Raw genomic sequence first — 16036 nt, 5'->3', positions numbered from 1 at the left:
ATGCCTGCTGGACTTAATACCTAGGTGACGGGTTGATAGATGCAGCAAACCACCATGGCACACGTTTACCTATGTAACAAACCTGCACATCCTGAGCGTGTACCCCAGAACTTTTAAAAAAAATTTTTTTAAAAACCTTATTGAGTAATTTAGAGATTAAACTGGATGAGCATATACATCGGCTTTCTAGAAGCATGTCTGTAGAGTTTCAGAATAACTCAGATGATGTTAATGAGATATCCAGGATGAGTGTGTGGGTAGAGTCAAATCACCTTAAATGGATGGATGCTCAAAATAGAATTGTAGAATGGCTAGTTGTCTGTTCAGCAGTGCTGGAATTTTAAGATAATCCCACAAGCATTCAGACACTGCTGTTGCCAGCTTCGAGGTGTCAAGATGGTACCAGAAGGAGGAAGAATGTCCGTGGAAAAAAAATCCTCCTAGGAATAGATCCAGGTCCTTGCGTATTAATGCCCTTTGTGCCAAAGACTGGGGGCAGCTCTGGCCTCAGCCTGGGCTTGGTGGACAGTGATGTAGATACTGGGCTCCTCCGAGAGGTAGTGGGGACACTGGGAGGCAGGAGGGAATCCTGTCTGTGAGAGGGCCTGGTGGTTTAACTGGGCATATATGATCTCCTGTGTCTCTTCTGCTGCAGGCTCCTGAGAGGATGAAGGTGAAAAGAGGAGCATATTTAGTGGCTGAAGGCAGGGGCTCTGGGAATGGGAGGGGATGAAGCTGTGGTGATGGTTTCGGCTGGGAGAACTCACTTCTTCATCCGTCCGTTGGCCTTCCGTGGGCTCTGTGTTTGCCATGGTGGTGTCTGTGGGGTGAAAAAGAAAGTCTTCCAGATCTTCACTTCAGAGGTGGCAATACCAAGACCAAAACAAGGCAAGGGCGTGCCTGAGGCTGCAGCGTGATCCAGCCTCCCCCACTAAATTCAGAGAACCACCCATCAGCAACCCTGGGGCAATCTTGACTGCCCCAGGACTGCTCCGATCGATGGCCCCCATCCTTCTGCCTCTCTCATGGACCATCTCCTGCAGGTCAGTGGCCTCCCCAGAGGTGAGGTGGAGGTAGGGGAGGGGTTGGGGTGATTGGTCAGTGAAGGGAAGGAGCAGGGTTTCTCCATCAAGAACCTCAATGGAGGCCGGGCACACTGGCTCATGCCTGTAATCCCAGCACTTTGGGAGGCCGAGTCAGGCGGATCATGAGGTCAGGAGATAAAGACCATCCTGGCTAACATGGTGAAATTCCGTCTCTACTAAAAATACAAAAAATTAGCCGGGCGTGGTGGTGGGCGCCTGTAGTCCCAGCTAATCGGGAGGCTGAGGTGGAAGAATGGCGTGAGCCCGGGAGGCAGAGCTTGCAGTGAGCTGAGATTGCGCCACTGCACTCCAGCCTGGGTGACAGAGCGAGCCTCCGTCTCAAAAAAAAAAAAAAAAAAAAAAAAGAACCTCAGCGGAAACACAGATCAACCCACAGGACGTGAATAGCACCCCCGTGCCCCAGTCACATCCCCACGGGGCTCACATGATACTGTCCTCCCCTCCCTGACACTTACGATATTTTATGTAACACCAGAAACCAATAAAAGCAGAGAGGCAAACGCCAATGGAGATGATGGCTACTGAGAGTCCAGTGAGCATATGCAGGTTGCTGGACTGTCCTTGAGGGCGATGTGTGTCTGTCAAGAAGCAAATGATAAACCCTCTCATTGACTGGTTGCCTGTTTTGTGCCAATACATACTGAACACACAACATGCTTTATCTGAAGCTCTTCCAAGATCCCTACACCCGAACAGTTACTTTCTCCATTTTCCATCACTTACAAAAAATTCCAAGAGAAGTGAAGACACGTGTCCAAATCAAAGGGCCAGTAAGAGAGATGCAGAGGCCTGGTGTGGTGGTTCACACCTGTAATCCCAGCACTTTGGGAGGCTGAGGTGGGCAGATCACCTGAGGTCAGGAGTTAGAGACCAGCCTGGCCAACATGGCAAAACTCTGTCTCTACTAAAAATACAAAAATTAGCCAGGCGTGGTGGTACATGCCTGTGATACCAGCTACTCAGAAGGCTGAGGCAGGAGAATCGCTTGAACCCAGGAGGCAGAGGTTGTAGTAAGCCGAGATTGTACACAGGGTGGGTGACAGAGCAAAACTCCATCTCAAAAAAAAAAAAGGAGAGACATGGAGGTCTGAACCCAGGCCTTCCAGGCTCCAGTGTGCCTCCCCTCCCACTTCCTCATGAGACAAGACAGTTTGTTTTTGCATGACAAAGGAAACCCTCTGCATGTACCATAGCTGAATACCATTTCCCTCATCCCTTCTCAGCCCAGGACAAATGCACTTTCTGAGAATGGAGATAGAGGTGGCCAGAGGATGACTCTCATGCCAGTTTCTGAGAATTGAACTTGCTCCAAAGAATGTTGGTGCTTTTCTGAGCAATGAGTAAGAGCAGGTGGGTGGAGGATTCGGGAGAGAAAAAGGGGAGGGGGCACAGGCTATGTCACATAGGAGCATACCCTCCGTACCAGGACCCATGCTGAGAGGTGGTGGGAGGACTTCCACATGTGTGGACACATCTCATCACTCTCTCATCCATGATATAGTCCTTGAAAGAGAAAAGACTGTAGCCAGCCGTACTCTTGGGCTCAATTCTAGACATGTCTGCTACTTCTAGACATTCAACTTGGGAAGCTTTTCTTTCTTCTCTTTCCTACTTTTTTTTTTTTCCATAAGAAGGGAGGCATCATTAGCCCAATATTCTATCCAACAACTTGGATGCTTTGGCCAGGTGCCATGGCTCATGCCTGTAATCCCAGCACTTTGGGAGGCACAGACAGGCTGATCACTGGAGTTCAGGAGTTCGAAACCAGCCTGACCAACATAGTGAAAACTGTCTCTACTAAAAATACAAAAATTAGCCAGGCGTGGTGGCAGGCACCTGTAATCCCAGCTACTTGGGAGGCTGAGGCAGGAGAATCACTTGAAACTGGGACATTGCAGTAAGCCAGTTTCATACCACTGCACTCCAGCCTGGGCAACACAGAGAGACTCTGGCTCAAACAAAAAGAAGAAAACAAAAGAAAAGAAAACGGATGCTTTCCAAGATGAGTGACCATAACTAGCAGAGCCATCCATTGAGCCCAAGTGTCTGATTATAATCTTTTCTCTTTCAAGGACTATGTCTCGTTCCCCCATAAGGCTCCCTGCTGAGTTGCTACTTCTCTGATAGCCCAAGTATGAGTTGCCATCAATGGAATCAGAGGCTCAGAGAGAAATGAGCGTGCCCCAGGTCATGCACTAAGAAATACTGGAACAAGTTTCCGAACTCTCCCTCTTAGTGACTCCAGCTCTGAGCCTCTCCTGAATCCACCTGCTCAACTCCTTCTCTAGCCCCAGCACATCTAAGCTGCCATGAGTGTCCTCTACAGGGATGTCACAGCCCCACCGGGCTCCTGGCTTCCACTCCTGCCTTCCACTCCTGCCTCCCTGCAATAAACACTATTCACATCGGCCGATTGCTATCTCTAAAACAGAATGTGGATCATGACATGTTTCTGACTAAAACCTTTGTCTTTGGCCAGGCACAGTGGCTCATGCGTGTAATCCCAGCACTTTGGGAGGTCAAGGTGGGTGGATCACCTGAAGTCAGGAGTTCAAGACCAGCCTGGCCAACATGGTGAAACCCTGTCTCTACTAAAAATACAAAAATTAGCCAGGCTTGGTGGCGGGCCCCTGTAATCCCAGCTACTCAGGAGGCTGAGGCAGGAGAATCGCTTGAACCCAGGAGGCGGAGGTTGCAGTGAGCCAAGATCACGCCATTGCACTCCAGCCTGGGCAACAGAGCAAGACTCCGTCTCAAAAAAAAAAAAAAATGGCTGGGCACAGTGGCTCACACCTGTAATCCCAGCACTTTGGGAGGCCGAGGCAGGCGGATCACGAGGTCAGGAGATCGAGACCATCCTGGCTAACACGGTGAAACCCCATCTCTACTAAAAATGCAAAAAATTAGCCGGGAGTGGTGGCATGCGCCTGTAGTCCCAGCTACTCAGGAGGCTGAGACAGGAGAATCACTTGAACCCGGGAGGCAGAGGTTGCAGTGAGCCGAGATCACGCCACTGCACTCCAGCCTGGAGACAGAGTAAGACTCTGAAAAAAAAAAAAAAAAAAAAAAACCTGTCTTCACCTCTTTATTGGAATAAAATCCAAACTCTTTACTGTTGCTTAGAAACCCTCACTTCGTAGCATCAACAGGCTGGCTCTAGTCAATAAGAACTTTACTGTACATTTTAAAATAAAAAGCATAATTGGGGCCAGGCACGGTGGCTCACACCTGTACTCCTAAGACTTTGGGAGACTGAGGCGGGCAGATCACCTGAGCTCAGGAGTTTGAGACCAGCCTGGACAAATGTTGAAACACTGTCTCTACTAAAATACAAAAAGTTAGCCAGGCATGGTGGCGTACACCTGTAATCCCAGCTACTTGGGAGGCTGAGGCAGGAGAACTGCTTGAACCCAGGAGACAGGGGTTGCAGTGAGCGGAAAGCGTGCCAATGCACTCCAGTCTGGGTGACAGAGCAAGACTCCATCTCAAAAAAAAAAAAAATCTTAATTAAATTGTTTGTAACTCAAAGAATAAATGCTTGAGGGGATGGATGCCTTAACCTCCATGATGTGCTTATTTCACATTTCATGCCTGTATCAAAACATCTCATGCGCCTGATAAATATACACACCTACTATGTACCCACAAAAATTAAACATTTTAAAAACGAGAAACGTTCACATGAGTTGGTCCCTGTCCTCCTCTCTCAGCTCCACCCCTCTCCCCCGACATGTCAACCTCACTGGTGCTGTGAACACACACAAGCCGTTGCCATGTTGAATTTTTTTTTTTTTTTTTTGAGACGGAGTCTCGTCCTGTCGCCCAAGCTGGAGTGCAGTGGCATAATCTCGGCTCACTGCAACTTCCGCCTCCCGGGTTCAAACAATTCTCCTGCCGCAGCCTCCGGAGTAGCTGGGACCACAGACATGCACCACTACGCCCAGCTAATTTTTGTATTTTTAGTAGAGACAGGGTTTTACCATGTTGACCAGGAACAGCTCGATCTCTTGACCTTGTGATCTGCCCGCCTCAGCCTCCCAAAGTGCTGGGATTATAATTGTGAGCCCCGCGCCCAGCCCTGCCATGTTGAGTTTATGGCACCACTGTTTACCTGCTGGGAACGTCCTTCCATCAATCCTTCCAACACTGGCTGTCCTTGTCATCAGGATCACACCTTAAATGTCAGTTCCTTGAGTGACATAGAGTCTTCCCTTCCACCTGCTCTAAAGGATCCACTTAAGCTTTCTCTGTCACATGACTCTATCTTAATGAATACAAAATTAATGGATCTGAATAAATCAGTTCACACGTTTATTCATTATAACTTTTCTCCTCCCTGCACACACCACTGGAACACAGGAACTGTTGAATATGTCATAGGACATTAGAAGATGGACAATAAGGCTGGGTGCAGTGGCTCACACCTCTAATCCCAGCACTTTGGGAGGCCAAGGCGGACAGATCACTTGAGGTCAGGAGTTTGACACCAGCCTGGGCAACATGGCGAAACCCTGACTCTACTAAAAATACAAAAATTAGCCGGGTGTGGTGGTGGGCACCTGTAATCCCAGCTACTCGGGAGGCTGAGGCAGGAAAATCGCTTGAACCCAGGAGGCAGAGGTTGCAGTGAGCTGAGATTGTGCCACTGCACTCCAGCCTGGGTGACAGAGTGAGACTCTGTCTCAAAAAAAACAACAACAACAAAAGATAGACAGTGAATATCGAATATAGTCTTTTAAATCCTTCCCATCTTCCAGCATTTTCATGTTCACAGACCTCCCTGGAGGAATGAGAAGCATTGCTTTTCAGCAAGGGGCAGGTGAGTCTGATCTCTTCCTCCCCTGTGGATGAGGCCTCAGTCCCAAAGCATCTGAGGCTGAAAGGCCTTACAGATCCCCGCACTGACCACAGTCTCAGATGTGGATGGGGAATGTGGGGACCTGGGAGGGGCTGCCTAGCCCAGGGTCACGGAGCTGGGAGGTGGCACAGCTTTCACTCACACAGGGGCCTTCCGTCTCCCCAGGGACTCAGACACTAGGATAAGAGTTATTTGCTTACCAGATTCAGGGGTGGATTCCGTGAATGACAGAGGAGTAATCTTAGTGTTTCCTAGGAAAAAAAAAGGCAGAGAAGGGGTGAGCAAGCGTCATTGATTGCCCCATTAAAGTACGACCATTTTCTTTTCTTTCTTTCCTTCCTTCCTTCCTTCCTTCCTTCCTTTCTTTCTTTCTTTCTTTTTTCTTTTTTGAGATGGAGTCTCGCTCTGTCGCCCAGGCTGGAGTGCAGTGGTGCCATCTTGTCTCACTGCAACCTCCGCCTCCCGGGTTCAAGCGATTCTCCTGCCTCAGCCTCCCGAGCATTAGCACCATTTTCTTTGGAGGGTTGGTCCCTGCAAACCCCCTACTCTGTCATCCACCTAAAGACTAATGGGGGCCCTGATGTCTCTTCCTTGGAATCTCTGGGGGACAATTCCTTCCCTGGGATGGGAAGGTGATAAGGAGAAGCATGGTGATGTCAACAGACATTGTCTCCCATCGGGATGATAAATCTCCACGTTCCCCAGCAGGGAGATCTCTCTGTGTTGAGGGGTCTGGAGGGGCTTTGGAGAAATGGAAAAGGGTGAGGGGCTGAGGCAACCTCTGATCTCAACAAACTACATCTGGCCTCACCTCCCCCTGTGTTTGTCCTGACCTCTTTCTTCATACAGAAGGTGGCAGAGGGTGTGGAGCTGCCCCGTCTTACCACCCTACACCCTGACAGCCCCATCATGCTCAGCTTCTTTTTTCCTGTGTGTGTTTGTCACTGTTTCATTTTATCCAGAGTACCTAATACCCCTGTGTGCCCAGCGGGACGCCCCTCAGGTGTGGCTCTGTGATCCAGTGGGCACCAGAGCATGCAGAAGGCATGCGCTCCTCACCTGTGGCGTAAAGTTGCAGCGGGTCACTGGGGGCTGACCACTCATAGGGAGAGTCATTGAAGGAACCATAGCATCTATAGGTCCCGCCAGGGACTGGCATTGAGCGGCCCACAGAAAAGTTGGCCTGGAATGCTCCCCTATGTCTCTGCCCTCCACTGAGCCACTGTCCATGAGCAACCCCGTCTCTGAACAGATGGTACTGGTCAAATGAGATTTCAGAGCTGCAGAAGAGGGTCAACTTCTCTCCCAGCCTCATCATGGGGTCCACCTGGGTGGAGAGAGAAGGCTTTTTGTATTTTCCTAGGAGAAAAAGAGGCTGATTTTAGAACACACTCCTGAGTGTATGAACAAAGTAATCTCTCTCCCTCTTTTTTTTTTTTTCTTTTTTTTTTCCTTTGAGACAATTTTCACTCTTGTCTCCTAGGCTGGAGTGCAGTAGCGCGATCTCGGCTCACTGCAACCTCAGCATCCCGGGTTCAAGTGATTCTCCTGCCTTAGCCTCCTGAGTAGCTGGGATTAGAGGCACGAACCACCATGCCCAGCTAATTTTTGTATTTTTAGTACAGACAGGGTTTCACCATGTTGGTCAGGCTGGTCTCGAACTCCTGACCTTGTGATCTGCCCACCTCAGCCTCCCAAAGTGCTGGGATTACAGGCGTGAGCCACAGCGCCCGGCCTCGCTGTTCTTATCTTGGCAGCAGATTCCGAATGTCGGCTGGTGCCCCTGTGAATCTCATGTTCATCTCTAGGGTTCTGAGTCAGCCTATGTCTGTGTCTTTTTACTTCCTCTGCATTTCTTTGATTCTGCTTTTGACTGAGTCCCTGTGGTTTACCGCCCCTAGAAGCCATATGAGATGTGGGGTTCTCCTGGAAAATGGGAATGACTCTGTGCTTTGAGAACCTTCAGAAAACATAGTGCTGGCCTTGAGTTCTCTGACATGGGGCTACGCGGTTATGAGTCTTAATATTTTTCAATTGTGTGTTGAAAAATATAAGAATCTCGGGAGGATCAGAAGGAACCTCACAGGCTCCCACTGCAGGGAACAACTGGCTGTACCCCCAAGCCCAAGGAGTTAGACGTGACTACTTCTTGGGGAGGGTGGAAGTGACCCCTCCTGCCTCTTTAAGCAGGAAGACATGTTAAACCCCTTTGCTGAGCACTTTTTCACAGTCCTTCTCTTCCTTTATTTCTCTTCCTCTACTGAGGTTTGATTAACAACCGCATTACATGAAGCTCCCATGGCACCAACAGACCACGGATGGTCCAGCCACACTCACCTGTGATCACAATGTCCAGGGGGTCACTGGGAGCCGACCACTCATAGCGGGAGTGACTGAAACAACCACAGCACCTGTAGGCTCCTGCATGGGCAGGCGTTACAGGACCCACGGAAAAGACAGCCTCGACGTAATGGATCCCAGCCTCCATCCCCTGGTCAAGCTGCTGGGAATGCTGTATGTGCCCCTCTTTGTATAAGATAAATTCATCAAAGGCCAGCTCTGAGTGACAGCGCAGGCTCACCCTGGCTCCTGCGTGCACCAGGGGGCTTGGGTGCGCTGAGATGGAGGGTTTTGTGAACAAGCCTGAGAGCAGAGACAGAGGAGTTCACATGAGTCTCCTTCCTCACCCCTCGCCTGAGACCTCAGGGTGAAGCTGTCCCTCATCACCCCCAAAGCCCGTCTGCGTCCTTCCTGTTTGTGTGCATGCATGTTCTCTCTGCGCGGATCCCCATTGTCTGGCTTGAAACCATATGAGATGTGGGGTTCTCCTGGAAAATGGGAATTAGTCTGTGCTTTGAGAACCTTCAGAAAACACACTGCTGGACTTAGGTTCCCTGGCATGGGACTGTGAGGTTATGAGCCTCACTGTTTTTCAACTCTGCGTGTTGAAAAATACAAGAATCTCTGGAGGATCAGAAGAAATCTCACAGGCTCACACTGAAGGAAACAACTGGTTTTGCCCCAAAACCCAAGAGGTTAGACGTGACTACTTGTTGGGGAGGGTGGAAGTGACTCCTTTTCCCTATTTAGGCAGAAGGACACGGTAAACTCCTTTCCTGGGCAGCCCATCACAGTCCCAATCTCCATTCAGATCCTCCAGGCGCTTTCGTAGCCTGGATCTCCCTGCCTCACCCCAACCTGCTTTCCCCGCTCTCTTGGTGGAAAGACCCAATCTCTTCTCTGTTTCTTCTGAGCTCCTTGAATGTGAGACTGCCAAATTAAGATACATGCATTGTCAATGTTGTAAAATGGTTGTACAGCAAAACTGAAACGTTTATTCTGTCATTTTCAAAGTTACAAATTAATGACTTGCAAATTGAGAACTATTTTCTAGTTCTTAAATTTTTCTCCCATGCTTCAAGAAGTTAACAACAAAAACTGATTTTGCATTATTAACACAGAACCAACCGTGAAAATCCTGGTTCTTGATGTTTTCTCTGAAATCCTTCCTTGACTCACGGTTCAAGGCACAGATCTCTATATTTCTCTTCCAGAAAACTCTACTCTCTCTCTCTATGTGTATATTTACATACATATATAAAATATGAATAACTCCACACTCTCCCTTCCCTGCTTTATAGGATGGGCAGGGGCGACTCCACAGGGTGAGTTTCTAACTCTCCGTGAGACACTCTGCACATCCATGAGAGAGAAGGGATGAGTGTCACGAGACTGGGAAGGAGGAGGAGAGGAATGGGTGCATTTCCCAATCCATGTCCCACTGAGCCACTGGACTCATCTCCCGAGGGAATTGTTACTTCCCCAAGCCTCTGGCTCCTTCGGGGCAGAGTAACGACTTCCCTGAGGGAAACACTGGTGCTGGGGTCAGGCAACATGGCTCCTCCCTGGATCCACCCTGCTGCAGTTGGTATCAGCACCCTGCGTCTGCTACTCCCCAGGCAGATTCTCCTGCTGCTCGGCTTCCTCCCTCCTCCTCCACCTGCGTACCTGATTCCTCACAGGAAATGCCCTCTCTTTAAATTCCCAGGATGGCTTCTGTGTCCACGGTTAGTGCATGACTAGGAATCCCACAACAACTCTCTGGCTTCATTGGGTGTGGACTCTGGGCAGGTCCATCTGGACACCGGTTGGACGTGGGGTGGGCTGGACTTCTCCTACCTGTGACGATGATCTTCAGGGAGTTGCTCTCAGCTGACCACTTTGAGGTGTGCTTGTAAATTCCAACACATCTGTAGGTCCCTGCGCGTCCTGGGGTCACAGGGCTGATGGTGATGTTGTTGGAAAGGCCAGTGTGCAACTGATGGCTTCGGGTCCCAGTTGTTTGGAATATTGTCCATATGACAAACCGAAGATGGGAATGACAGGAGAGAGTCACACGTCCTCCTAGGGGAACCACAGGGCTCGGCCAGGCTGACAGGGAGAACTTGTCCTGAGCACCTGGAAGAGAAGGAGGCACAGCCTAGAGAGGGAAATGTGGAGCCCCCCATCTCCCGCTGACCTTGGGGGCATTTCCTTCTTTACATTGTTCTGGTTTGCCCTGTAACGTGGGGTCCCCTGATGCCCTGGGATACCTGGTCGCAAGCCAGAGACACAGCCACCCCAGAGTGGACATGGAAGGTCTCCCCAGAACAGAATTCTACTAAGCATGATGATACAATATTGAGCCAAGTTGCTCCTAGTTCTTGTCTGCAACAGAAATCTGTGCATGGAGGAGAAGGAGGAATCTACCAGATTCAAGCAATACAAAAAACATATCAACTCATTTAACAATTTCCAACACAAGTGCCCAGCACGGGTCCCTGCCTCCTGACAGAGAGTACTCCTACCCACCCCCAGACACGCTGGATTCCGAGCATCACAGGCTCCTTCAGGAGATTGGATGAGCCTGAGGGGCTGCCTATGGAGGGTTTCTAGAACAAAATGGAGCCTGGGGTCTCCAGAGGACTCCCTTCCTGTGTTCCCAGTGCTCACTGCAAAGCCCACCCCATGTCATCTGCATCAGCCTGACTTCGTGTCCACCCTCCCTGCCTGGAGAATCATTTGTGTTTGGCCAACACAGCATCCTAAGACTGGGATAGGACTCACCCGCATGTGGGCAGATCTTCTGGTTCAGGCAGAATCCTGGGCAAAAAAAAAAAAAAGAGAGGAGAGAAAAATAGCTTGTCTTCATGTGAATCCTGCCCTCCGTGTAACTGGGTTTGTCAGCTCAGCCTGGATTCAGAGGGTGGATGAACCTGGCTTCCCACCACCAGACCTGGGTTGTGGAGAGGCCAGGTCTTCAAGAGAGCATTTTCCATCCCAACCGTGTCCTCCTTTCCCTTCCAGGACTTACCCAGACACAGGACGGTGATGAGTCTGGGGGCCATGGTGCCACTTCTATTGGGCAGGACACAGGGGTTGAGCTAAATTGGAAAATGAACAGGATGTGGTAACCATGGTTCCAGTTTCAGTTTGCAGAGTTTAGAGGGTGTCCACCACACAGGAAGGTGACCAGCTCTCACCCTAAACATAGTGGGTGACACAGGAAACTTGCAGACGGTATTCTTGGTTCAACAGAGCCCCTAACAAAGGCCTGACTTGAACCCCAGCACCGACCAATCCATAATGTCTATATTTCAAATTTAATTTTTCTATGTGCAAAAGTGTAGAATTGTATCTTAATATCTTATTGCCTTTTTTGAGAACTATGCATGATTCGATTTCTGTGATGCAAGGTTCTCCGCCAAATTAAAATAGATGCACTGTCAGTGTTGTAAAACGGTTGTACAGTAAAACTGAAATGTTTATCCTGTCATTTTCAAAGTTGCAAATTAATTACTTGCAAATTAAGAACAATTTTCAAGTTCTTCAATTTTTCTCCTATGCTTCAAGAAGTTAACACCAAGAAAAACTGATTTTGCATTATTAACACAGAAGCGAGCGTGAAAATCCTGGTTCTTGATGTTTTCTCTGAAATCCTTTCTTGACTCACAGTTCAAGACACAGATCTCTATCTTTCTCTTCCAGAAAACTCTACTCTCTCTATGTGTATATTTACATACATATATAAACTGTGAATAACACAAACATATGTGCATATAACGCTGAAGGTTCTCCCCAAAAGCCAATTCATTTTATTAAAAAATTAGTAAGATTATAGCAAGAAAAAAAGCCCTGTGAAATCCACACTGAAAAAAAACAGCATATTCACAAAAATAGTATCAACTCATGCTTTGTCTCTCATCTGTCCCAGCACTTCTCAATGTATGAAAACCACACACACACAATTTTGGATCTTTTCTGTGTTATTTTTGTAAATACGTGTCTCCGATATCATAGCTATCATCTGGTAATATTTGTGTGTGTGTATGTACGTATATTTTTACGTTTTAAATACAGCACAAAAGGATAGTTTGTTTTGTGTTTTTGACTGTAAAATGATACCGCTATGCTCCTAATGCTCTGCATAGCTCTTGTTTATTTAACAACAGACAGACTGCAGTAAATCGCTTGCATATTCCTCAATGTATTTCTCCTTTTGGGCAGATATGATGTATGTTTTCACCGGACATTTTGTTTTTTGGAGCAATGTTTGCCGGAGCATTCTTGCCTGAGTGTCCTGGGTTTTATGAGTGAGTTTCCCTGAGTACACACCCCAGGGTAGGACTGCAGGACATGGAGAATGTCAAGATAAAAATAAACTGACAAAAACACATGTTTTACAGAGTGATGACCCCAAAACTGCCAGCAACCGTTGTCAGATTCTGTTGTTTTTTCCACTTCTCAGAAAATACCTGATTACAGATGACAGAGGATGAACTTGATGTTAACATTTACTTAAATATATTCTACAATAGAAAAATATGTTGAATAAATGCTGTGATATAAATATCTGTACCTGTAAGCAAATGTATCACCTATGAGAAATAATTTTTACAAATCAATGGTGCCATTTATTAAACATTGTGCTATGTTTCATAAAATGTGTTATAATTGATTGACTTGGAAGTGAGATTTGCAAAGTTCAAGACCTCAGTAGTGGACAGTCACCCTGCAAGCAAACACATGGGACAAATACCCACTTAAAAATATGATGCATGCATTGGTTAAAAATGAGGAGAACTTGTTAATTGACGTTGCTAAATGTACTTCATGGCGTTTATGGGTTTCTTGCCAGGAAGACAGCTTAGCAGTGTTTACACATTGGGATGAGGCCAACAGCTTTATGAAGTAAACTGTTTTAATCCAGTGCAATTTTTATTTAGTACAAATTAAAGTTCTAAGAAGTAAGCGTACACTGGACTGTGAGAACAAGACACAGCATAATTAATAGCAGAGGGGCCATGGCCTTTGAAGAAGGAAAATTTGAACACTGATAACTTCAAAAGTTTGGCTTTTGAAAGTGAGGGTTAAGTCCATATAAATTTCAAAGCGTTCCGTGAAATTGGAAATTTTTAATTTTATATCGAAGAATGTGATTCTGTGCTTTTTAAAGCAGTGCTGAGAAGTATAAATAATTACAGGAGTTAATTTGGGATATTGATGTGGGGCATATTTTGATTACTGAATTCAATACCTAAATTCTCAACTCTTCACTAAAACAAGCTCTACTAAATATTGAATGCATGTGATGCATTACATGGTAATTAGTATGTCTTTAAACTATTTTCCTTTATGAATTATTTCCAGAAGGACCATCATCTGTAGATCTTAAGTATATCACGCAAATTTTCCAGAAGTGCTGCCCAAACAATAAATACAAATAGTTGATGAATTAGGTAAAGAAACAAGGCTCTTGCAGGCAAGAGCCGGTGGTGAGTTTCGTGTCCATTCATGATGATTTAAATGGTTCTATTCACTTGAGGTACATTTAAAGAAATTTCGTAGCCTAATCTCCTAACAGGCTTATGGATTCCTCTGGAAAAATATATAAAAGAGTAAATTCAGAAGGTCAGAAATAAGCCATACCTAAATTTTTCAAATATGGATCCTGGACAAATAAACTAGATCCTATCTATTCCTTACTTGCGATCTCTTCTTCAAAAATTCCAATTTTAAAAACATTGGGTGTTCTTGATCTGTCTTCATATGACTGTACCCTGGCTGGTTATTTTTTAAATATGTATATGTTTCCATCCCTTTTTATATACTTTCTGCAAGCATGCCTCTCTCTGTTTCCAGCTACAGTTACTTTATCTTTTCTGTATTTTAATATGTTTCACTTATTTAATACATTTCTTATAAATTCACGAATTTCTTTTTATTTTTACCTCACTTTTAACATCATTAAAATGAGGGAAATAACTCTTCTAACTTATATAACATTTCTATGTTTTGGTGTTTTAATGCATTTTATTTATTTATTTATTATTTATTTATTTTAAGACGAAGTTTCACTCTTGTCGCCCAGGCTGGGGTGCAGTGGCATGATCTCGGCTCACTGCAACCTCTCCCTCCCAGATTTAAGAGATTCTCCTGCCTCAGCCTACCGAATAGCTGGGATTACAGACCCCCACCACCACGCCAGCTAATATTTTGTAATTTTAGTACAGACGGGGTTTCGCCATGTTGGGCAGGCTGATCTCGAACTCCTGACCTCAGGTGATCCTCCTGCCTTGGCTTCCCAATTGCATTTTATTTTTGAAAGAAACTCGAGGTGCCTCAAATTTCTCTGGGGCTATCTCATATTTGTATCACTTTCACTTTCTGAATAGTTTCCCTTCTTATACACAAAAATTTTATTAGGGTATACTTACGCTTTGCTTTTTCTTTACAGCAGTCATGACAGTTTAAAATCTGATTAATCCTCATTGTTAAGAGGAATGAGCTCCTTCCTCAATACTAACATGAAGTAGGCAGCACCTTGAATTCTGGTCATCTCTTATCTTCAATTGGTGGAGGGAAGTCAACACATCCCAATAAACCTCCAGTTTCTTCTGCCCATTGGACAATTTCTTCTGCAGTTTTGCCATCTTGGAGCAAGGCAAAATCTGCACACAAAATAGCCTCTTCCATCGGAAGCTCTGTGAGCTATCGTCACCATGCTTACATTAGATCTCTAGAACATTTTCATCCTGCATAGCCAGACTTTGTAGCCTTTGACCAACGTGTCCTCATTTCCCACACTCAAAACCCGCCTGACTATAGTGTAAAAAGACTGTATTACACACCTGAAATTTGCCAACAGGATACGTCTTACATATTCTCACCACATTAAAAAAATGAAGACAAAAATGATAACCCTGTGAGGGGAGAGACACTTTTTTGTTAGCTCGATTGTGGTAATTATTTCACATACATCAAAACATCATATTCCACCCACCAAATATGTACAATTTGTAAATGTCCATAAAGCTTGAAAGTATTTGTTATGATCATTGTCATTCTCTCCTTTTGTTTTAATAATAAAGACATTTAATGTTTCACTTCACAATAAGTTTTGAGGCAGGCAGTGCCAGTGTTGTCCCAGCAACCTAGTGACACTGGGGTTGTGGGTTGTGGGGTTCGGCGGTGGTATTCCTGGGATTCTCTAGGCCTCATATCTTTTTATAATCAATGTTATTTTGTTTTATTTTAAGTTCCAGGGTACATGTCCAGGACGTGCAGGTTTGCCACATAAGTAAACTTGTGCCCTGGTGGTTTGCTGCACCTACAAACCCATCACCACATGGCCTGTGGCCCCTTGGCTTTGGATAATTTCTCCCATTTGGAATGGAAACATTCACCCAGTGCCTATACCCCCATTGTATCTTGGAAGTAGCTAACTTGTTTTTAATTTTACAGGCTCATACGGGGAAGAGACTTGCCTTGTCTTAGATGAGACTTTGGACTTGGACTTGTGAATTCATGCTGGAATGAGCTAAGACTTTGGGAACTGTTGGGAAGGCATGATTGGTTTTGAAATGTGAGAAGGTCACGAGATTTGGGACAGGCCAGGGGCAAAATGATATGATTTGGCTATGTCCCCTCCCAAATCTCATCTCGAATTGCAGTTTCCATGTATTGGAGGGGGGCCCAGTGAGAGATGATTGGATCATGGGGGCAGATTACTCACTTGCTGTTCTCATGATCA

At 46.1% G+C, this 16036-nt stretch overlaps 1 protein-coding gene across 1 annotated transcript; it reads right to left on the bottom strand.

Moving 5' to 3' along the window:
• Positions 1–465: 465 nt before the first annotated feature.
• On the bottom strand, positions 466–11358 carry KIR3DX1 (killer cell immunoglobulin-like receptor, three domains, X1). Its single transcript, NM_001048050.2, has 9 exons — positions 11318–11358; positions 11071–11106; positions 10144–10422; positions 8302–8607; positions 7024–7323; positions 6165–6215; positions 1562–1684; positions 768–820; positions 466–659 (listed from the first exon to the last, which is right to left on the bottom strand). The coding sequence occupies exons 1-9, from the start codon at positions 11349–11351 to the stop codon at positions 468–470; spliced, it is 1374 nt and encodes a 457-aa protein (NP_001041515.1). The 5' UTR covers positions 11352–11358; the 3' UTR covers positions 466–467.
• Positions 11359–16036: the final 4678 nt, after the last annotated feature.

The sequence above is a fragment of the Pan troglodytes genome, chromosome 20 (assembly GCF_028858775.2).
Source record: "Pan troglodytes isolate AG18354 chromosome 20, NHGRI_mPanTro3-v2.0_pri, whole genome shotgun sequence".
Lineage (NCBI taxonomy): Eukaryota > Metazoa > Chordata > Mammalia > Primates > Hominidae > Pan > Pan troglodytes.
Note: the sequence above shows the minus strand (reverse complement) of the source record. Positions and strands in the feature narration are given on the sequence as shown.

Excerpts from the sequence above, each read along its gene's own strand:
- KIR3DX1 (NM_001048050.2), bottom strand. The coding sequence starts at position 11,351 with ATGGCCCCCAGACTCATCACCGTCCTGTGTCTGG. Across the intron at positions 11,107-11,317 it reads CATCACCGTCCTGTGTCTGG|GATTCTGCCTGAACCAGAAG; the intron begins GTAAGTCCTGGA and ends TTTTTTGCCCAG. Across the intron at positions 6,216-7,023 it reads GCTGCAACTTTACGCCACAG|GAAACACTAAGATTACTCCT; the intron begins GTGAGGAGCGCA and ends TTTTTTTCCTAG.